Source organism: Gastrolobium bilobum, unplaced genomic scaffold (assembly GCF_033153095.1).
Source record: "Gastrolobium bilobum isolate Gb01-03AN ecotype WA unplaced genomic scaffold, APGP_CSIRO_Gbil_v1 utg12771, whole genome shotgun sequence".
Classification (NCBI taxonomy): domain Eukaryota; kingdom Viridiplantae; phylum Streptophyta; class Magnoliopsida; order Fabales; family Fabaceae; genus Gastrolobium; species Gastrolobium bilobum.
In genome coordinates this window covers 1-21,930 of record NW_026896441.1, presented here as the reverse complement: position 1 = coordinate 21,930, position 21,930 = coordinate 1, and the positions used below count along the sequence as shown (strand labels likewise).

The following is a 21,930-nucleotide window of genomic DNA, read 5'->3' as shown; positions in this document are numbered from 1 at the left end:
AAGCGGCCAATTTGCCACTTGTGAAAGAAAAAGAAAAAAAAGGTAACCAAAATTCTTCTATTTTATTGTCATAAACATTTTCTGTGCAAAGTAAAACCATAAATATTGAATGTATATGCGTAAGAGCTTTTGATGTGCTTTAGTCAATCGATTGTGACGATCAAATGTATTTTGCTATTAAGATTATGGATATTAATGCATGGATAACACTTAAAAAAGGATAAGAATATAAGAGGTAAAGTGATGATGATCACGACAGTAAAGAAGATAGTGTAGATAAATCACCTCTAATTGTAATAAATATGATGATGATCGTGCCATATTATGAGATTTTGATGATGATCATATCATGAGATTTTGATGTCTTATACTTAAAAAAGAGACATTATTTATCTTGAATGATGATTGTCTCTATCCTTATCCGCAATTGGTATTAGTATTGCATGAGTTAACAAAAAAAAAAAAAAATTAAAATAAAGCTCTTTCTTTTATCTTTAGTTAAAAGTAACTGTTAACTTAAAAAAAAAAAAAAAAATGGCCAACAAGCTATTAGTAGGAAATAATCTATCGACGATAGCTAACGGTTTTAAGCTATTCCTTATTAATATACTATAAATCATGCTGTCAATATCTATTGATTTATCATGCTATTTCGATTTAGATTTATGTACAAATATATTTTGTATAATTTTTGGCAAATCTATAATTTTAAGGTGAAACAGGAAACCAAACACATTGTACGTACATTAAAATTAATTATTATTATTTTTACAAAATTAAAAATCTAGCACTTAATAATATTTTGTTTTAAATACAATTTATAAATTTTATGAAATGAATAAGTATACAACTTCTAATTATATGAAACAGATAGTTATAATTTATTTTAATTCAGAAAAGCTGAATTAGTTACGTACAACATCATTCAGCAGATGACTTGCTTTCAAAAATTAAATCACAACCATTTGACCATCTGATTAAAAATTTGTTCAAGTGCATCCAATCTAAACAAATTTATACACTGGGAGACTACTAGTTGAAATTTCATTTGAAACTAAATTTTTCGTTAAAAAAAAAATCAACCAGAAAAAAAAATATTCGTCATACAATTTCCAAACTTAAAATTTCAGTTGATATCTTGAAGCCCGGTGCGCTTGTTTTCTCAATTCACCACAAACTAGACAATTTGATACAAATAATAACCAATGGAAATTTCCAAAACACCGTATATTATGGCCTTCATAATAAATGATAACCAAGCTCAGAAACTAAATAGAGCTTATCTCATATTTTGCATTTGTACTAGTTCTAAGAAACTAAATCACATGAAACATTTACTTTACTCTCATTCTCAAATTTCTGAAGAAATTAGGGGGATTCCACTGAATTTCTAAATAGATTCAACCAATTTATCAAAATTGGATGTAAGAAATTCAAGCACCATAATCTCCCAAAATTTGCATTTCAGAGAAAATTGACAAAGCTAAGAAATCCAAGCAAATGAATGGAACAGCAAGTTTCCGAAACTATTTTAAGTGCTAAAAGAAAACATGTTAGAAAATAGACAATAGAAAGCTACATCCCCAAGCACGTTGCAGCTAGAGTAAGTTTTCAGTACAGAATCTTTTAAATACATCAACAGAATGAGACAATAGATGTACAGGAATTGTCTATGGTTTGCGAGCTGGGGGTGGTGAACTGCTGCTGCTGCTGTTGCTAATACCTCTTCCTCTCAAAGGCCTGCATTTAGGAAGAAATTTTAACACAGCAAAGAACTGAAATGAAGATGCAATTCAATTAAATAACTTAAATTAGAAGAAACATCAATGCAGACTTTGCAAGTTAACTCTAAAGTTGACATCGCTTATTAACATATCATTTAATGAAAATCTACAAATGCTAAACTATTTTAACAAGCCTAGGAGGTTGTCCTGGAGATGTGCGCTTGAAAAAATTAATTAATACTAGTTCAAATATTCCAATAAGAGAATACCACCACACACAAAAAAAAAACTCGAGTACCCGAGATCCTACTGCAGATTAATTGTTAGCATTCAGGAAGGGAAAATACGTAAGATTGCCAATCTTATTTACATCAAACATATAAGCATCTACTTAAGATTGCATCCTCGTGTCATGTGTGAAGCACCGAAACAAACTGGTGTCTGACAGGCAACAAAACCATATCAGTTAAATCAATTTCATATGGTCATCCGTTACCGCTTTTGAGCTTTGAATGCAGTCAGTGTTGGTTTTCATTTATATTATATTTTTAAGTGCCTTTCTTGAAAGAAGAGAACTGAGAACTAATCCTTCTCTTCGGAAAATTTATACCAAGAGAGTCACCAGTGGAAATTCTAAACAACATGAAGCTTATTTTTATCTTGTTTTACGCCATAAATGATTACATTATTATAGAAGTTGAAAAGGGAGAAAAACACATCAGCAGCAACAAAATAAACACCAGAGCTTCTAAACACAATAGAAAGCAATCTGCCAAGCAAAATAAAACTGTGGATGTTACCAAACAAGAAAAGGAAATAAAATGAAAGATTAAACAAGAAAACAATTATATCAAAAGTACCATATACATTACCTTCTTGGACTGCGACTCTTTGATCTCCGGGATACCTGTCAAAATTATGAAGGGCTAAGCTATAGAACATCAAAAGTAGAAATAACGTCAAAAGCAAAGAAGGGGGGCACAAACCTTGCGGGGACTAGGTGAACCAGAGTAGGACGAGGACCTCCCGCGTCTCACAGGGGGTCGACCTCTGTAAAAAGGTAAATTTCATGGAGTGTTGACACATTTACGAAGTGTTAGCATTCAAACATTCAATCTCAATGGATCAATTGGTGCATAACATAAATAGAAATCCAGAAATAACAGTATTAAAACTTCTCATGTATTTCGGATGCATATTGAAGTACACAGTGGACATATTCTGTGAAATAAGCAATTCTTTTTTCTTTTTTCTTTTTGGAAAATAAATAAGCAATTCTTTGATTCTTCCTAAGCAACACAATTGTTACTCTATTGAATCTCTTTCTCTTCTGCCATTATTTATCAGGTGATAAAAGTCATTTTTCTAACACATGCAGGTCTACATCCTTAATTACTAGTTAAGCATCAATTTAACCTTCATTGGGCCTGCGTATATCACCATTTGAAAGGATCTTGGTAACTACAAAATCCATCAGGGCCAAGCATCATATTTTCACATGCTCATTGACAGCCCACACCTTTTTTGCTTCTATCAAAATATTACAATGCAAAAAAGGCAAATGAATACTTAAAAAATAGGGCATAATATAGGGAACAAAGGAAGAACATCAGCCTATTTAGTAAACTGAGACATATGCATGAAAGAAAATTACCTCCGAGGTGAGAATGATCTTGAACGTGAGCGTGCAGACCTACGAATTGGAGAGCGACTGCGTCTGCGACTGATTGGAGATCTTCTAGGAGGACTACGAGCTCGTCTGAGTGGGGGTGAACTGGAGGAAAATATTTATTTTTCAATGGGTAACCAATAGCATGTATGATATAAAGCAAAACACAAAATGATAATCAAAGAAAGTGATCAATCAATTTGGGTACCGGCGCCGAGGAGGAGGAGGAGGAGAACGTCTCCGGCCTGGGCTTCCACGCAACCTTCTAGGTGAGACCCTACAGAAATGATAATTAAATCAGTAGACCTGACCAAGGAAAATGTTAATCAAACATATGCAATTACAAGCCAACCTTGCAGGGGATCTAAGGCGCCTTGGTGGAGATGGAGAACGACCTCTTCCAGGAGACACAGGCCTCCTCCTAGGTGGTGTGTCACCACGACGAGGAGGAGAGTCTAATCGACGACGGACAGGAGAATCAGCACGGCGGCGAGGAGAATCTGGTCGTCTTGGAGATCCAACTCTTCGAGGCAGAGGAGATCTCCTCCGTGGTGAAGGAGGAGGTTTTCTCCGAGGAGAAGCTGGTATCATCAATTTGCAGTTAAGTACGCATAAAACCCACCAACATGATCAATGCAAACAAAAAAAATACTGCACAAACACATCAGGTATATACGTTCTCTCTGCCGTTTTGGCCCATCCTTTTCAACATCTGCACTAGCATTATCAGTCCTAGGGGCATCTCTCTTTGGAGCAACAGCAGAAGCCTTTGGGGGTGGTGAAACTTTCTGTCTTGGAGGTAGGGTAAATCTTGCCTTAATGACATTGCCATCTATTTGGGCCTGCATTACAGAAAATAAAGGCATCACTTTCCAAATGCAGCAGCCAGCAAGCTTGATTATGGAAATTAGTCCTACTCAGTTCACAGAAACCTACACCATCCATGAACAGAAGTGCTTTTTCAGCGTCCCCTCTTGTCTTGAATTGCACATATCCATATCCTTTTGGAAGATTAACCTGGAAATGAGAACAAAAAGCAAATTGAAAACACCATATCACACTAAATCCCTCTCAAGCTATCATGCCAACGTTATGCAAACTTACATTTCGATCCATTGCCAACTCAACACTAACAACCTCACCGAAGTTACCTGAAAATTAATGCATAATGGTTACTAAAAAATCACCAAAAGAGGATAAGAGCACGTTAAAGATATAAAGGTCACTAAAATCTCTCTTCCAGATACTGATATAAGCTCCATAAGGTTATTAAAAGGTCTCTTTCGACTATTGATATTCCATGTAAGAAATAAGATAGTGTAAATGTCTTAAAAGTTAATAATAATATTACTATCTCGGTGACGAAAAAGTAACAGTATAATTACATCGAAACATAAATAAAAAAAGAAACATAAGAGAAGTTTCCTTGGGCTTAATTTCTGGATGCTCATTGCACTGCCATGAGAGATTGCTCACGTTGTCATTGGACAAGACCAATTAAATGTGAATTACCAAATAAGAGCTCATCCGACTATTTGACAACCATGAGGATGTCAACATAGAACCTATACTATCACATTCACAGTATAAGATGAAACTAGATGTTAGAAAGAAATGAACATACTGAAAATTTCTTTCAAATGGCCTTCATTGACATTCCTGCTGAGTTTCTCTATGTGAAGAACAAGTGATTCACGTACAGGAGAAGGCTTCCTAAGATCAGGCATAAGAAATAAACACATAAGAAAAAGGCACAAGTAACACAAAAAGAAAGAAAGTCTTTCAATTGAAGAACTTAAAAGGATCACATAAATAGCATGCTGAATTTAATTTAAAATTATGAAGTGAAACATCAAAATAAAAAATATATAAATATTACAATTTACAATATTTGAAAGATATGATCATATGAGAATTCAAATCCATTAAATCTTGAATATGAAATGTTCAGTTCTGCACTAAAAATTATAAAAACAAATGTGACCTTAGGACATTTACTACTCACTAGCCATCTTCCATACATCACTTTAGTCAGCAAGGAACTGGGGATCAAAGTATTTGAAATGTCTGCATTTAGAAATTTATCAACAAAAGAAATAATAGGCTAAAACCTGACACTAGAAATCTGTGTCAACTGTCGTGTTCCACTATTAGTTTGCATCTTACTGACTTGCATGATACACCATGTTAAACATTAACAAGGACAGCAATCGTATCCATGCGGCATATAGAAAACATAAATTGAAATAACAATTTCGAGTCTCTAGGACAAAATTCCAAATTTATCAAATGCAGATTGCGGCATGTGGCGGCCAACCCTGAAAAACGCTATAGCGAGTTGCGGCTGCGGAAATAGCAGAATAGATATATGACAAAAATAATGACAAAAAAAAACATTTTTTAAAGGCAGATAGAGAGAAGTGATAGAAAGAGACACAGATTGACTAAAAAAACCTTAAAAAATTTCAGTTACACAATTAAATTTAGGACAAAATTGACATTTTGCCTTATGACAGCAATATGGCTGCAATTTGGCTGTAAATGCGATCGCAATGGCCGCTATTGCGTTCTGGTGCAACGCGGCACGGTTTCTTGCGGCAATGCACCGCCACGCCCATACGGCGCGGCTCGTGACACTATTGCAGTGCAATTAACTACTATGCAAAATTCTCAAGAAGTATGACAAAAAAAAGTAGAATCAAAGTAGTAAATTTGAAATCATTTTACCTTGGAGGAGGAGAAGTTCTCTTGGACTGAGCTGGAGGAGATCGACCTCGCCTAGCTGCTTCAGGAGGACTAAAGGACAAAAAAAGCAAAAATAGTACCATATCAATTATGCTCTACCATTAAATAACAATATAATTGACCACAAAGTGAAGGAAAATTGCTTCCACTGTCTACTCTTTAATTTGATGTTTGTACTTTATACAGCTGAAAGTAATGATATGATGTACCCTGATTAACCAGCTATTTTTAACTGATACCTATCACAACACTAGACTATGCGATAACAGATTTGAGCTACTGATACTTTTAAAGAGCCAACTGCACTCAGTTGTCACAGGTTACCAGGAAAAGTTGCAGACCAACTCCTACTCAGTTATAATTACATCGCACAACTCGTCAAACACAAACAACAAAAAGAAAATCCAAGAGATCATTGACATGCTTAAACAATCCTCTTCAAAAACATCACAAAACGAGCAATCGATCTAGGGGATCGAAATCATATCCAGAATCGAAAATCTGCACCCACACTCAAAATGCAAAATCGCAAGCGAAAAAGGATTGAATTCTCAAATCTTCAGCATGAAATCCCAAAAAAAAAAAATGAAAAATTAAAGTTCTCAACTTCAACATCAAATAGGAGCTCAGAGAATAACGCACACTCGCATTTATTTTCTATACAAGCCAAATTCAACAACACAAACAAGCTGCAGAACCTCGAGTTCAATTCACGCTCCAATTTTTACCTCCACGACTTCGAAATCGCAAACATTAATTCAGAAATCAGTGGCTACCTTTTTCGCCTCTGAGGAGGAGGGCTCCGGCTCCGGGAACTACGCGACGGAGAGGACGAGGAGGAAGAGAAAGATCTGGAGCGAGAGGGAGAGCGAGAGGAGCGAGAATCGGAAGGAGAGGAGGAGCGAGAGGAAGAGGCTGAAACGGAGCCCGACGGTGAGCGACGACCTCGCCCAGGTTTCGCCATTGTTAGAGAGAGAACGAAACCCTCGATAAACCCTAGCTAATGGCGAAGTGAAGTGAACCCAAGAATGAACACACACACGGTGCAAAGCGCTTATCCCTTTGTTATTTGGACTTTGGAGCAGGTCATTTCCGGGTCGGGTCTATCCGAGTTTTCATGGATTCATTTCATTCCTAATTTTTTTTTTTTTTTAAATATTCGGTTCATTCCTTTGCAACTAATTTGATTCGAGGCGGATTAAGATTTTAAATCTCTTTCAATGTTATTTTTTAGGTATGTATTACAATCATTGTATGTAATTTAATTATCTCTTATATATATAAAAATATATGGACCCAAAGAAAAAAAAAATATGAATTTCACACACTATTATATATATAGAAAATAATTTTACTTTTGTTTATTGAAAAAAGTATTTTCTACAACATAAAAAAAATTACTTTTTTTATAAAAATCAAACTAGTCAAATCGATTCACATTGGTTCTGACATAATGACTGATTTATTATGCTTTTAAAAAAAAAAAAAATTAATATTACAGGTGTACTTAATCCCGTACACTCATTTATTAAAATGGATAAAAAATTTATTTTAACCCTTTTTTTAAAAGGGAAAAAAGTTTTTGATCTTAGTTTAGATAACTTTATCTAATGTTCATCGAAACGACGTCATTTTGATGTTGAAAAATTAAAAAATTAGAGTGATAAAGACTATTATAACCCTGAAATAAATTAAAATTACAAAAATACCATGATTTCCGTCCCAAAACGACGTCGTTTTGATGAACATTAGATAAAGTTATCTAAAGTAACATCGTAAAAAAACAAACTTTTTTTAAATGTCCTTCTATATCCCAAAAAATTTACTTATTTAATCAGGTGTAAATACACCCCTTACACCGAAAGTTTGCTCGCTTTTTAGACATTGGTCAATTGGTAAGAATTTCAAAATAAAAAATCATTTATGGATTGAATCAGCATGTTGGAAAATTTCTTAACTACAGTAGACGTATCCATTTGGCTACATCTTTTTTCTAAAAATGAAAAAAATTCTTCTTTTTAAATCCAGTTTTTAACTTATGTTTCCATCTACGTCCCAAATTTTTTTCTTTTTTGAGCAAGATGTACGTACATATACTGCACCCAAAATTCACTCATCCCAGTGGGTTTTCATAACATTGATATAAGAAATAAGAATCCAATAACATAGTCGAACAAACATGAAACTTCAATTAATAAAAAAATATTATTTCACCAAAAAGCAATGTTTAAAATATATTGTTGACATCTTGACATTTAGAGAGATAAATTAAGTTAAAAGGAAAGGTGGATAAATCAGATATGAGATTGAGACTTGACCTATGGTTTGTGAAAATTATTCTACGCAAAGTGTTGAAAAATAAAATTCTAAAATCTAAGGTGGGATAAATCATGTATTTATTTTTCTTTTCTTTCTTTCAAACCTATGTGATTCAGCGGGTCTCAGTTCAATTATGTAATTAATCTCTTACAAATTAGATATTAGACACACATAATGTATATAACTTTATAACATCAAATTGACTTATTTTTTCACCTTCCAATCCCATTTGGATGTAAGTTTCAATTTTTGCCAAATAAAGAAAACAAAAAACAGTCTAGATATGTTTTTTTTCTTTTTCTTTTAGTCTAATTTTGTAAAAAAAAAAAAATGTGAACTCCAGAAATTGTGAACTATCAGTGTATAGGCAAAGTCTGCATATGTTAACTGAAAAGTGACATAACTTCAGAAATTCAAGCATTTCAGGAATTGCATATGACTCTCCAAGACCACAAATTCACTTGAACTTCAAAGACAATGTGAACTCCACTCAGATCATTGCTCACTCTCATAGCTGCTAATCATAAATAAAGTATCACAGTGATCATAAAACAACACATTCTGGGATGGATTAAATTCATAACAAATCAGTTCTTGACTTCTTCCAGCTTATGTAAATAATCTTCTACTTCATTGAGGTTCCTCAGTACTAGTTGATGCTTCAGAACGCCTTCTCTTAGCTTCATTATCACCCAGCTGCAGTGAAACACTTAAATCTTCATCACACTCATTCCTCAATGAAGACAAATTCTCTGTTGCAGCTCTGTCAAGCATGTTTTTCTTGTGCAATGGAGACCGCCCCATGAAACTCGGGATGAACTGGTGCTCGATACTCGGACCTACCTTGATTCCATCTTCTAATTTAAATTCAGTCTCCATGGTTGATGGTTTCATGTCTTGGCTGCTAGGTTCAACTCCTAAGGGAATGGACTGAATTTGAAGACCAAGTGGCTCAAATTTGTCTTCAGCTTTATCTTTGGGGAGTATACCATCAGGAGTTGAGGAATCTCCAACAGTAGAGCCAATTGCTGTAGCTGAGGCAGCTCTTTGTTCTTGCACTGCCACTATATGTAACAGCAGCAAAAACAGGATCAGGATTTATTACTTCAGATTTTAGTAGTTAACCTTTAATTTCACTTCATGTAGATAATCCTAATCAATTCAAAGAACAAACTTTTCAAAAACTTCTCCATATGATATGATTACTATATGAATTGTGTCCATATTTTCACACTATCTTCATTGTAAATAAATATTATCATAGTAATATAGTAACAGGTTTCAAGAAAATGATTTTATGCTAGATTTGGTTTTGGATAGGCAAATATAGGAACTAACCCTACTAAGATCATATCAGATTAGAAGAGTCAATTACCACCTATTGCACCATATACCTTCGAGTATTGACATAGTTCCGGACCATCAATAGCACCCAGATGTTTTTGTGGACATCTTCCAAACTTCATTTTAAATTTGAAGAAGCCTTTTGGTATATCATAAGTTAAAAACACACCCCATTGTAAGCTCTAATCCATTATTTGACAATGCTAAATTGGAAATATAACAACTCCCCGTTAACCCTAAATAGTGAGGGTGGGGTGAGGGCTTTTAAATATATATATATATATATATATATACTTAAAAACTTGGTAGGGAGAGTTTTGCCACCCTTGTGGTCCTGCTCGGCTCCACCGGAATAGTCAATTAATCGATGAACCAGTGGAGAAATCTCAAAAAAATAAAATAAATGAAAGAACAGAGGAACCTAAAAATGATCTGATAGAGATTGAATGACATACCTCTAAGTCCTTCATCTGTTGTTATCAAATCAAGTTCAAGTAGATTGAGAAGGCTCCCAAGATCAACCCCACTAGTCCAATTCTCAGGAGGTTGCCCAACTTTTAACTTAAGGCGGCCCCGGTTAGCTGTTCCTCCCCATATGATCCCAATTGGTTGTGGTTTCTCACCATTGTCGCCTTTTAACATGATGAGACTTCCACTATCTCCTTCAAGGTCAAAAGTTTGTTGGTTCTCACCAACAACAAGAAAATCCGTTAGAAAGCATATTCCTTTCTCATCATTGTACTCTAGGGCATAAGCCAAAACAATTCCTGTAGTCAAGCCAGAACTTCTTCCAACCTTCACTACTTGTTTTCCAATAAGGCTACTAATTGGAGACTGTAGGCCAATAATTTTCACGTCACCAATGTCTCCAACACCTTTCACGGAAGTAGTAACAGTGGACATGTCAAAGTCATCAGCAAAAGGGATGAATGCACCGTCCGCTCTCACAAAAGTCTCTGCAGGAGAAACGCACCATGATGACTGATGAGTATGTGCAGCGAACAAATGTTAAGTGCCACAATTAAATCAATCAGACTCCTAAAATTATGTTACCTGGGTTTATTCCAGCGAATATGCCATACCAAAGTTCATCTGTTATAAATGAAGTTGCTCTCTCAACTGCACCAAGATAAACCCCAGGACCCAGTGTGGGTGGAAGAGGATGAAACATCTTTTGATTTGGATAATCTAGGTCAACTGCTACGTGACGATTTGTGAGAAAACCAACTTGCCGACTACCTGTTTGGCTCCTCACAATGGCACCCAAAGTGCCATATGTCTCCTGGCTCGCCACCTGGTTAGAGATTCAATAAATTCATCAAATAGAACACGATTACAGGAATTTACTAACAGTAATGCTTCAATGAACTGCATTGATTTCTGAAAACAGTAAGTGAAGTGATCTGCCATAGCTAGATAGCTATTCTATGATAATGATAATGTGGACATTCAACTCACTTAAGAACACAAAGGGATGAGATACATGTAGGAAAGGTTCAAGAATGGCTTTATATTTAACAAATTCTTTTACAAATTTGACTTATTAAGAGGACAATGGTCAGCTGAAAGTCTGATATTTAATTTATCATACAAATTTGTATCAATTCAGAAAACCCTTTTTTTACATATTACAATATGGTATCAGAGCACCCTATAAACTGCACTTAGATGTTAGTCAATTCATGCACTCACCCAAGGAGAAACATCTAAGTGCAGTCTATAGGTAAATCAGGTCAGAAAATATAGAAATATAGAGTTATGTATCCCAAAAACATATTCAAAGAGCTCAGGTTGAAAGATCATAGAAAGAAAAGCTGATTCCCATAGGTCTGGCCAGAGACATTCCAATAATAAGATCGTCAAAGAAAATACATTGGGAACCAGATTTATGGTTAAGTTCCACTTCAAAAGCTGTTAAACATATATGCTGTGAATGCCACGTATACAAATCAGGGAGGAAATCAAATACTTAAACCATTGTTTAGAAGCATACACATCCATCTACAGGTATCAGTTAAAAATTAGAAACAAATAAAGATAGATAAAAAATTTAACCGCATAATAGCTCCAGGCAGCATTAGATAGTTCATATGAATCTTGAAATCTAAGGTCCAAAATTTAAAGAAGTCATGAATCAACAGTAGCTATGTCTCTAGTAGTCTATCATAGAAGGTCAAGTCCATCCACACATAAAGACACCAGCATGAACTTTTGTGAAGTTAAAGTGAGTCTTGAGAAAACTTAAGATGCTTTGTCGAAGTTACAAAACCTGCGAAGTTAGACTCATGTAGGCAAAGCTTTCCACTAGAACAACACCACCATGGAAAACAAATATGATACTTGATAGAATCAAAGGACAGTTAGGGATGGCAATTTTCAACACGATGCAAGAAATTTGTGCTCAAGTCGACCCATTTTCAAAATTCACGTTGTGTTTGTGTTGCAAAAAATTGAAACGAAAAAATCCCTGTCATGCTGAGTGTCAACCCGTAAACATGATATTGACCCGCCAACATCTTCTTACAGGTTATTCATGTCGTGTTGTGTCAACACAACATTGGTGAAAGTAACATTTAGTATACAGGTTATTCATATCATGTCAACCAGCAAAATAAACGGATCGTATTTGTGTCAAAGATTTTGAGCCTTTTCAAATTTGTGTCGTGTTCGTGTTAAATTCATGGTGTGTTGTGTCACGTCAACCCGAATTGTCAACCTTAATGACAGTAGTTACAAATCACAATATGATTTTTAAGTGAAAAAAGGTTGCCCAATATCAGGCTAAAAATGCTTCTTTGATCACCACATATTTGGAATATTAATCAAAAGCTATTCTTTTGTAAATTGGAAGAATCCCTTCATAGGAAACATTAATTAAGAGTGCAAAGAAACACCTGAGATCCTGAACCAATGCAAGGATCACCCCCACGCAAGTCATCTGTTATCTCTGTATATAGCTGTTCCTTTGGAACTGGCTCGGGTGCACCAAAATATGAGAACTCCACCACATCTACATCACACCATACTCCACCAGGCCCCTGATTCACAAAGTAAACATCTATTTTTACTGCAGCACTAGGTACTACGGAACTTGTTACTGACTATTCATGGTAATATATATAGAACAGAAAAATTGAATCAGAGAGGTTAAGGTAGAACATCTCCAAGAACCTCAAGAGCAGTAGGTAGACACTGGATTGGGCTGAGCCATTGCTTGTGAACTTTCCTGGAAACAAACACTAGAATGGCAGGAATATCTGTTAATACACCTCGCCGAATGCGAAAACCAATTGCTGTTCCAAGACTGTAACAACGCAGTATCTTGCTGTGAAAAGCCCTAATTGTCATGAGTTCAAGTAATGTGGTTGCCTGCTGCCCTTTTGGCAGCCGACCAAGGGTTTCAGGTAGTAACCCCTTTTGTAGATTTAAAAAATAGTTTGCTCTCTCTTCTGCAGCATCATGGATGCGGCTAGGCCATGAGAAGTAAGCAGCATTGCTCTCACAGTGCTGTCCAGCCGAAGCAAAGGGTTGAAGCATAGGTGGACTCAGTGAAGGCAGATTAGAATGACCACAACAGTTTCTTTCAAGATCCAAAGCTGATTCTTCCGATGGAGTCGAACCAGAGCAACGAGCCCTCATGTTAAGCCTGGGGCGCTCCATCTTTTGATTAAACTAAAACAATGTTTTATTTAAACAAAAGGGGACTAATATAATTCAAAAAATGACAAAGAAGAAGATAGCAATACAAACTCGAGCTTAAATCAAACTTCAAAAGAAAGAGAGAAGGGACATCAATTTTAGGACAAAAGAACTAAAAATCAGCTTTTGATTAAACATATTGTTAACAAAAATGGGGACTTGTATGGGGGAGATTCACCACATAAGCCTATAGTTTTCATTTATAAATAAAAGAAATTTGAACAGAAGGAGAAAGCACAGAAAAAAAAAATCAAATCAAAATATCAAACTCTAAATTACTTTTAGAATAATTAATAGAAAGGCAAAGGAAGGTACAACGTACAAGCAATGATAAGGGAGATTAAAGGAAAACCAGATTATAAAATGTAAGAAGGAAATTTTGCCACCTATGAACTATGACAAATTGTTAAATGGTGAGTAAGAAAAGTATCCCATGGTATTATATTATACATGATGTGTATGTAATTAAAACAGAACAGCATACTACATAATCAGAAAACCATAGAAGAGTGACAGTCACTCCCATGAATGAATAGCAGAAGCAAGTTTTACCCCCTAAGTTTCAGACATGCTAAACTTCTTTTGGAAGCTACCATACACGCCAAAAACAAGGCCAAAAAAAAAAGACTGAAATTCAGGATACTTCATCCATAAATAATAATTAAAAAAAAAACAGCAAAGAACAAATTTGTATTCCTCCATTAGACAAATTAAGGTCCTTAAAGCACAAAAGATACGTCCTTTCTGTGTCAGAGACTTAGTTTCCGGAAATTTCAACATGGGTAGTCTATAGTTTAACAATCAAACGCCATAAAGCTAAGATTTTGCAGGTTTCCACAGAACCCCAGTGACCCAAAACACCCAAAAACCATAAGAAAAAGAAAAATTCAGAAAAAAGAAAAAAGAAAATAGCATATACACATGTATCAGCTTTAAGGATGGCCATTTCATGCTGAAAAGATATATATATATATATATATATATATATATATATATATAGAGAGAGAGAGAGAGAGAGAGAGAGAGAGAGAGAACAAACACACAGTGGCAGGCAGTGATCGGTTCAGGGGCAGAGCAGTGATCGGTTCAGGGGCAGAGTGGAAATTGGAAGAGCCTCATTGAGATACCCAGTTCATCCAAAAGGCCAATTGGAAAGAGAATTTGCAGAAAAGTTGCAGAATTTAGAGGGTGGTTTGAATGGAGCTAAGTGGTGATTGCAATTCAATCCCATAAGCTGCATAGAAATGTGGTAAAGTAAGCTCAGTGTCTCTTTGTACTTTGTAATGTGGTAAAGTAAACCAACACACACAATGTGCTCCTTGTCATTACATACCCAAAACCAAGTCGTTTTGGAAGATAATTAATATAATTTAATAATTAATTATAATTATGACCTTAAAATAATATTTATCTGATTAGAGATACATTAAACCTTACATATTTACACGTGTGTTTATTTTTTTTATCACACAATTTTTTATAATATATGAAGGATGGAAATATTTCCAGCATCGATATTATCAAATATAGATATTTTTATTAATTATTAATACGTTATTTATATTTCATGCACTCTATAGGTTTAATATTAAAACTAACAATTGACAAAAATTATATAACCAATAAGGATACTGATAAAGAAGTTAAAATAACATATTGGGGAGGGTCTTATCTTATTAGACATGCACCCGGTCGTGTCGTGCGACAATTTTATGTTTGGAACAAATTAATTATGAACAATTTGATATTTTGTGACATTTTAACTTTTTCATTCTTTTACGGTATACCATACCTCTTTCATTTTAGTATTATTATTAGTTTGTATAATTGTATGGGCATGTATTTGTCTCGTTGTTAATCTTGTGCTTAATTTATATTTAGATTTATATATAATTAGTTTTTGGAAAACTATTTTCTCATTTCACCTAAGATATGGTACTTTTTTTTAAATAATGGGTCCCACTTTATTTGTCTCACCATAAGATAGGAATTCTCTCTAACAACATGAGAGAAATAAGATAGTATTTTGTACCGTAATCCTTGGACTCGCATCCAAACTCTGGATTAGTCTCATAGGCGGCTCAAAGAGTCGAACCCGTGGAGATACCAGAAGTTCTGATTCGCCTCAAAGAGGTATGATATGCGCCTAGCATATAAGGAAATCTGAGCCAAAAAGAGAAAGAATGTTGATGAAATCTTGAGAAAAAGAGCAAGAATCACTGTTAATTTGTCAGAATCTTAATCAAGGATTGAATACTGATTTTATGCTAATTTTGTAGGAAAAAGCAAACAAACTGGAGCAAAACGAGGATTTTGCAAAATCAAAATCCACGCTCAAAGCGTGGATCTCACGCTGGCAGCGTGGAAGAAATTTTTCAGACAGAAGCGTTCACGCTTGAAGCGTAAAGTTGACGCTGAGAGCGTCAGTTTGCGAATTCTCAGACCCCGTGTTTTGCAACGGGGCAATTTTGGAAAAGAAAAAGATTTAAAAATCAAGTTTTTGATTCAGCAATGAGATCTCTATCCAAATTAGAGATAAGATTAGATGATTTGTGGTAAGATTGAATCAAGATTTGAAATTCTAATTTATCAATCAAATCTCCAAGGTTGTTACATGAAAAAAAGGAAACAAAGTTTAAATCAAATACAAACTCTTGGATGGGCTCAATGCCGGTGGTTATAATTAAGGAGATTGGGAGCACAACCAAGTAACCAATTGACAACTCAGAGCAAGCAATAGAGGACTGAAGATCAAGAATTCTTCTCCATTCTTTCTAGTAATTATAGTTTTTATGCTTTCTTTTGAATATTTGTTTATGTCGGATATGACTATGTCTGGCTAAGTTCTTTTATTGTAGTTAGGGTCACAACCCTATGTGAACCCTTGTTATGACGGATTGATTTAAATTATTGTACTCGTTTACATAAATTTCTTTATCTTATCTTGTGCGTATTTGATATTTTCTTTATTAAACCTGATCAATTTGATAGTTGAAAATAGTTTGAGGGTTAGAACCTTAAATAGGGATATTGGGGTTTCTGATCTCGAAAGGAGATAAGATAACTATTGGTATGCATACTAGGGATAGATGTCTATTTAATTGCAGATGTTGGAATTATTGTGTTCATTGCTTAATTCTCATGAGGGGTTACTAAGGGATTAGGATTCTAAGTGAGGTTAAAGGGTTAAGTTACCAAGGGATTGGGATTTAACTATTAATATATTGAGATCATAATTATCTGAGAAATTATATAAATAAGTATTTTGTATCAATCCAAAGTAATAAGTGGGGATCATAGGGAGAGTGTTCCCTGACTGCAATTCTTTCTCATATTTTCAAAACCAACTCCATTATTATTCTTCTTTTCATTCTTGAAAATACAAAAACTCAAAAATAAGTCTTTACTTTTATGGTTACTAAGATTCAATTTAATATTCCCAACAAAAGATCAAGTTTTTCAACTTAAAGTGACTGATTATTTTAGTACTTGGTTTTCAATCCCTGAGGAGACGATCTTTCTTACTACTTTACTACTTATGCGAAACGGTATACTTGCCGGATAGCATCAAGTTTTTGGCGCCGTTGCCGGGGATTGAAAATTTCAATATTATAAATAATCTTTGATCTTTGAGATTGAATTTTATTTTATTTTATTATTCTTGTTTGCATTTTACAGGTGCTATTAACAAAATTTTCTGAGTTTTATGCGAGGTAGACTTCCATCTAAAGACTTTTTGCTTGATCCTGAAATTTCAAGGACTGAGAGGAGACTGAGGAAGGCGGCTAGGCAGATAATTTGGGAAGATTTGAAAAGCGTACCTGCACAACCAAAACAAGAGATGGAAGGAGACAACAACGATGATGGTGGCATAGGCCACAATCCACCCCCAAGATTGTTGGAAAGTATTCTGACACCAGTGTTCAATAGGCCAAACTCAAGCATAGTCAGGCCGACGGTGGAAGCAAACAATTTTGAGTTGAAACCATCATTGATTTCTTTGGTGGCAAGAGCTCAATATTCTGGTGCTGACGAGGAAGACCCTCATGAGTTCATAGATCGATTTCTGATGATTTGTGACACTACGAAGCACAATGGTGTGCCAGCTGATGCTATCAGGCTCCGACTATTTCCTTTTGCTGTTAAGGGAAGTGCTCTCAAATGGATAGAAAGGCAACCAGCAAATAGTATCTCAACATGGGAAGATTTGTCAAACAAATTCTTTGCCCATTTCTTTTCTATGGAGAAATATAATCAGCTGGTGAATGCAATCACGAATTTCCGTCAATTTGAAGGAGAATCATTGTGTGCAACTTGGAATAGGTTCCAAGAACTTATCCGGAAGTGTCCACAATGGGAGGGAGACAATGACAGAAAGGTAGCAATTTTCTTTAATGGCATTTCTCCTGAAACAAGGTTGGTGATTAATGGTGCAGCTGGAGGTTCTATTCGGCAGAGTACCTCAGAGCAAGCCCTCAATCTGATAAAGAAGTTGGCAAGAGATGAAAATGAGAGTGTTCCAGCCTCAGTAAAAAGAGGAGTGATAAAACAAGAAAACAATGACACTTTGCTCGCTGAACTGTTATCCAAAAAGATTGATAGTAAGTTTGACAGTTTGGAGCAGCGATTTCAAAAATTCCAAGTGTCTCATGTTCAATCAACTCCTCAGGAAGCTCACAAATCCAACGAATGCTCTAATTCGTTATCAGATGATTCACCTCAACAAGTACAGGTGAATGGAATATGGTATGACCAGCGGCCTCAGCCGTCAAACTTTCCAAGGAACAATAATTATGGTGCTGGAGGTGGTGGTGGAAATTTTCAGCGAAGAACTCAAGGAGCTGGCATGGATTACAAATCTAATAACTACCAGCAGCCTCCACAAATTCAAGCAAAGGAACCCTCTGAATTGGAAAAGCTAGTGGCACAGATGGCTCAACATTCAAATGCTTTCATGGAGGAGCAAAGAGCCAACAACAAAAATACAAGTGCTTCCATAAAGAACCTGGAGAATCAGATAGGCCAACTTGCAAAGCAGGTTTCAGAAAGAATTCCGGGTACTTTTCCTAGTAATACAGTTATCAATCCAAAGGAAGATTGCATGGCTATTATCACTAGAAGTGGCAAAGTTGTAGCACCGCTTGCAAATCCAATTCTTGATCGTGTGGAAGACAAGGAACAAGCGGAGAAGCAGAAAGGAGCAATTGAACCAGAGGCTGAAGTAATTGTGAAAGAAAAGGAGAAAGAAGCCGTCATTGAAAAGGAAAAACCATCCTTCTTTGATAAGAACTGCCCATTGACCCATGAATATATAATGGCTCAAGCACCTTACCCAGAAAGGTTCAAGAAAGAGGTTACTAACAAGCATTATGACAGGTTCTTAGACATCTTCAAGAAGTTGCACATCAATATTCCTTTTGCAGAAGCCTTAGCAAATATGCCTGGATATGCAAAATTCATGAAGGATCTGTTGAAGAAGAATAAACTGCAAGAATGCCAAACCGTTGAACTTACTGCAAAAAGTAGTGCATTCATTCAGCAGAAGATTCCTGCTAAGCTTCGTGATCCAGGTAGTTTTAATATTCCCATTACTATTGATGATATTGCCATTGGCAGAGCTATTTGTGATCTTGGGGCTAGTATCAACTTGATGCCTCTTTCTATTTATAAGTCACTGGGAATTGAAGAATTGAAACCCACAGAAGTTTCTCTTCAACTTGCTGATAGATCTGTGAGGAAACCTAACGGGATCATTGAAGATGTTCTTGTCAAAGTTGACAAGTTTATCTTTCCTGTTGATTTTGTGGTGTTGGATACAGGGGAAGGAAGTGATAAGCCTCTACTTTTAGGTAGGCCCTTTTTGGCTACAGCCCGTGCTCTAATTGATGTTGAGCAGGGAATGATTAAATTAAGGATGCATGATGAGGAACTCAATTACAATGTTTTTGAGGCAATGAAAAGACCAGCTGAGAATGATGATTGTTTTCAAGTTGAAGTGTTTCAAGAGCAACATAAGAAGATGCGTCCACAAGAAAATGATTATGAGTTGAGAGCCCGTGATCATGTTCCTTTTGAAGGCAAAGAAGTTGCTGTGGAAGAGCTTAAAGAAAAAGCTGATGATATAGAAGATAAGCCACCCAAGGTTGAGTTGAAAACTCTGCCTGATACTTTGAAATATGTATTCTTGGGGAATGAAGAGACTTATCCTGTAATTGTCAATACGGCACTATCTCCTGGTCAAGAAGAGGAGCTTGTTGAAGTTCTAAAAGCTCATAAGACTGCCATAGGGTGGTCTATTTCTGATTTAAAGGGTGTTAGTCCCTCTATTTGCACACACAAAATTCTTATGGCAGAAAACATCAAACCTGTGAGACAACCGCAAAGAAGGCTTAACCCGATCATGAAGGAGGTAGTCAGAAAAGAAGTTGTGAAGCTTCTTGATGCAGGTATGATTTACCCAATTTCTGATGCTGCTTGGGTAAGTCCGGTTCAGACTGTTCCAAAGAAGGGTGGTGTGACCGTTGTCAAAAATGCAAACAATGAGTCATTCCCAACTAGAACTATCACAGGTTGGAGAATGTGTGTTGATTACAGAAGGTTGAACACGGCTACCAGGAAAGATCATTTTCCACTACCCTTTGTTGATCAGATGCTGGAAAGACTGGCGGGCCATGCCTATTACTGCTTTTTAGATGGCTATTCAGGCTACAATCAAATTCCAGTAGCCCCTGAAGACCAGGAGAAGACAGCTTTCACTTGCCCATTTGGAGTCTTCGCTTACCGACGAATGCCATTCGGTCTCTGTAATGCACCTGCCACCTTCCAAAGGTGTATGCTCTCTATTTTTTCTGACATGGTAGAGCGATTTTTAGAGGTATTTATGGATGACTTCTCCGTCTTTGGTTCTTGTTTTGATTCTTGTTTAATTAACTTGTCTAAAGTTTTGAAAAGGTGCCAAGAGACTAACCTTGTTCTGAATTGGGAAAAGTGCCATTTTATGGTTAATGAAGGTATTGTTTTGGGGCATAAAATCTCCAGGAATGGAATTGAGGTTGATAAAGCTAAATTGATCTTGATTGAGCAACTCCCCACTCCCATTAATGTTCATGCTGTTAGGAGTTTTCTAGGACATGCAGGTTTCTACAGGAGATTCATCAAGGACTTCTCCAAGGTTGCTAAACCATTGAGCCAGCTCTTGGTGAAGGACTCCGAATTCAAATTTGATGATGCATGCCTGAAGTCTTTCACCATATTGAAAGAAAAGCTTACTACAGCTCCTGTGCTTACAGCCCCTGATTGGAGCCTTCCTTTTGAGCTCATGTGTGACGCCAGTGCTTATGCAATTGGTGCCGTCCTCGGTCAGCGTAAGGAAAAATTATTACATGTCATTTACTATGCTAGCAAAGTCTTGAATGAAGCTCAAGTTAATTATGCCACAACTGAGAAAGAGATGTTAGCAGTAGTTTATGCACTGGATAAATTTAGACCTTACTTGTTAGGATCCAAAATCATTGTTTTTACTGATCATTCTGCTATTAAGTATCTGATAGCTAAGCAGGATGCTAAACCACGATTGCTAAGGTGGATGTTACTCTTTCAAGAGTTTGATTTGGAGATCCGAGACAAGATTGGGGTGGAGAACAAAGTGGCAGATCATCTGTCAAGAATCCAGGAGAAAGAGCTTCAAGATAGTCCTGACAAAGAAATCAACGACTATTTTCCTGATGAAAAAGTGATGTCTATTCACGTCCCTCCATGGTTCGCAGACTTTGCCAATTACAAAGTTGTGAAGGAGTTACCTGCTAATCTTACTGGGCAACAACAAAAGAAATTTCTGCGGGATTTAAAGAGGTACTTCTGGGATGATCCATATCTATACTTTCAATGTGCTGACGGAATCATTCGTAGATGTGTTCCTGAGTTTGAGACGACCCAGATCTTGTGGCACTGCCACTCTTCTGAATATGGAGGTCATTTTGGAGGCAATAGGACTGCTCAGAAAGTCCTGCAAAGCGGTTACTACTGGCCAACACTGATCAAAGACGCCAGAGAATTTGTCGAAAAATGTGACAAGTGTCAGCGAGCAGGCAACATATCTCGCAAGGATGAGATGCCTCTGAATAGTATATTGGAGGTAGAGTTGTTTGACGTATGGGGCATTGATTTCATGGGCCCATTTCCCTCGTCTTATTCCAACCTGTACATACTGGTGGCTGTTGACTATGTATCCAAGTGGGTTGAGGCAATTGCCCTTCCTACTAATGATGCTATATCAGTGGTAAATTTCTTGAGGAAGAACATTTTCACAAGGTTTGGAGTACCCCGAGCCATTATCAGTGACGGAGGTACTCACTTCTGTAACAGGCACTTTGAGAGCTTACTTGCTAAATATGGAGTCAAACACAGAGTTACTACACCATACCATCCACA

General features: G+C 36.1%; 2 protein-coding genes across 3 annotated transcripts; both read right to left on the bottom strand.

Moving 5' to 3' along the window:
- Positions 1-1,398: 1,398 nt before the first annotated feature.
- Positions 1,399-7,151, bottom strand: LOC133299762 (serine/arginine-rich splicing factor SR45). Its single transcript, XM_061499246.1, has 12 exons — positions 6,915-7,151; positions 6,121-6,189; positions 5,018-5,106; positions 4,498-4,544; positions 4,330-4,410; positions 4,070-4,235; positions 3,746-3,974; positions 3,602-3,670; positions 3,379-3,498; positions 2,711-2,774; positions 2,597-2,631; positions 1,399-1,740 (listed from the first exon to the last, which is right to left on the bottom strand). Exons 1-12 carry the CDS (start codon positions 7,100-7,102, stop codon positions 1,671-1,673), a joined length of 1,227 nt encoding a protein of 408 aa, XP_061355230.1. The 5' UTR covers positions 7,103-7,151; the 3' UTR covers positions 1,399-1,670.
- A 1,665-nt stretch (positions 7,152-8,816) lies between these two features.
- LOC133299759 (protein NARROW LEAF 1-like) lies at positions 8,817-14,757 on the bottom strand. Of its 2 annotated transcripts, none has more exons than XM_061499241.1 (6): positions 14,544-14,757; positions 12,973-13,473; positions 12,696-12,839; positions 10,855-11,095; positions 10,257-10,757; positions 8,817-9,521 (listed from the first exon to the last, which is right to left on the bottom strand). In XM_061499241.1, the coding sequence occupies exons 2-6, from the start codon at positions 13,459-13,461 to the stop codon at positions 9,088-9,090; spliced, it is 1,809 nt and encodes a 602-aa protein (XP_061355225.1). In that variant the 5' UTR covers positions 13,462-13,473; positions 14,544-14,757; the 3' UTR covers positions 8,817-9,087. The 2 variants fall into 2 exon arrangements, with proteins under 2 accessions (XP_061355225.1, XP_061355226.1); XM_061499242.1 differs by having other exon boundaries at positions 12,973-13,461.
- Positions 14,758-21,930: the final 7,173 nt, after the last annotated feature.

What these genes read in the sequence shown, in the direction of transcription:
- LOC133299759 (XM_061499241.1), bottom strand. Translation starts at nt 13,461, where the DNA reads ATGGAGCGCCCCAGGCTTAACATGAGGGCTCGTTGCTCTGGTTCGACT. An exon ending in GTCTACCTACTGCTCTTGAG is followed by an intron (nt 12,840 to 12,972) that starts GTTCTTGGAGAT and finishes TTTGTGAATCAG; the next exon opens with GGGCCTGGTGGAGTATGGTG. An exon ending in ATTCGCTGGAATAAACCCAG is followed by an intron (nt 10,758 to 10,854) that starts GTAACATAATTT and finishes TTTCTCCTGCAG; the next exon opens with AGACTTTTGTGAGAGCGGAC.
- LOC133299762 (XM_061499246.1), bottom strand. Translation starts at nt 7,102, where the DNA reads ATGGCGAAACCTGGGCGAGGTCGTCGCTCACCGTCGGGCTCCGTTTCA. An exon ending in CGCCTTAGATCCCCTGCAAG is followed by an intron (nt 3,671 to 3,745) that starts GTTGGCTTGTAA and finishes TCATTTCTGTAG; the next exon opens with GGTCTCACCTAGAAGGTTGC. An exon ending in AAGAGTCGCAGTCCAAGAAG is followed by an intron (nt 1,741 to 2,596) that starts GTAATGTATATG and finishes TCCTAAATGCAG; the next exon opens with GCCTTTGAGAGGAAGAGGTA.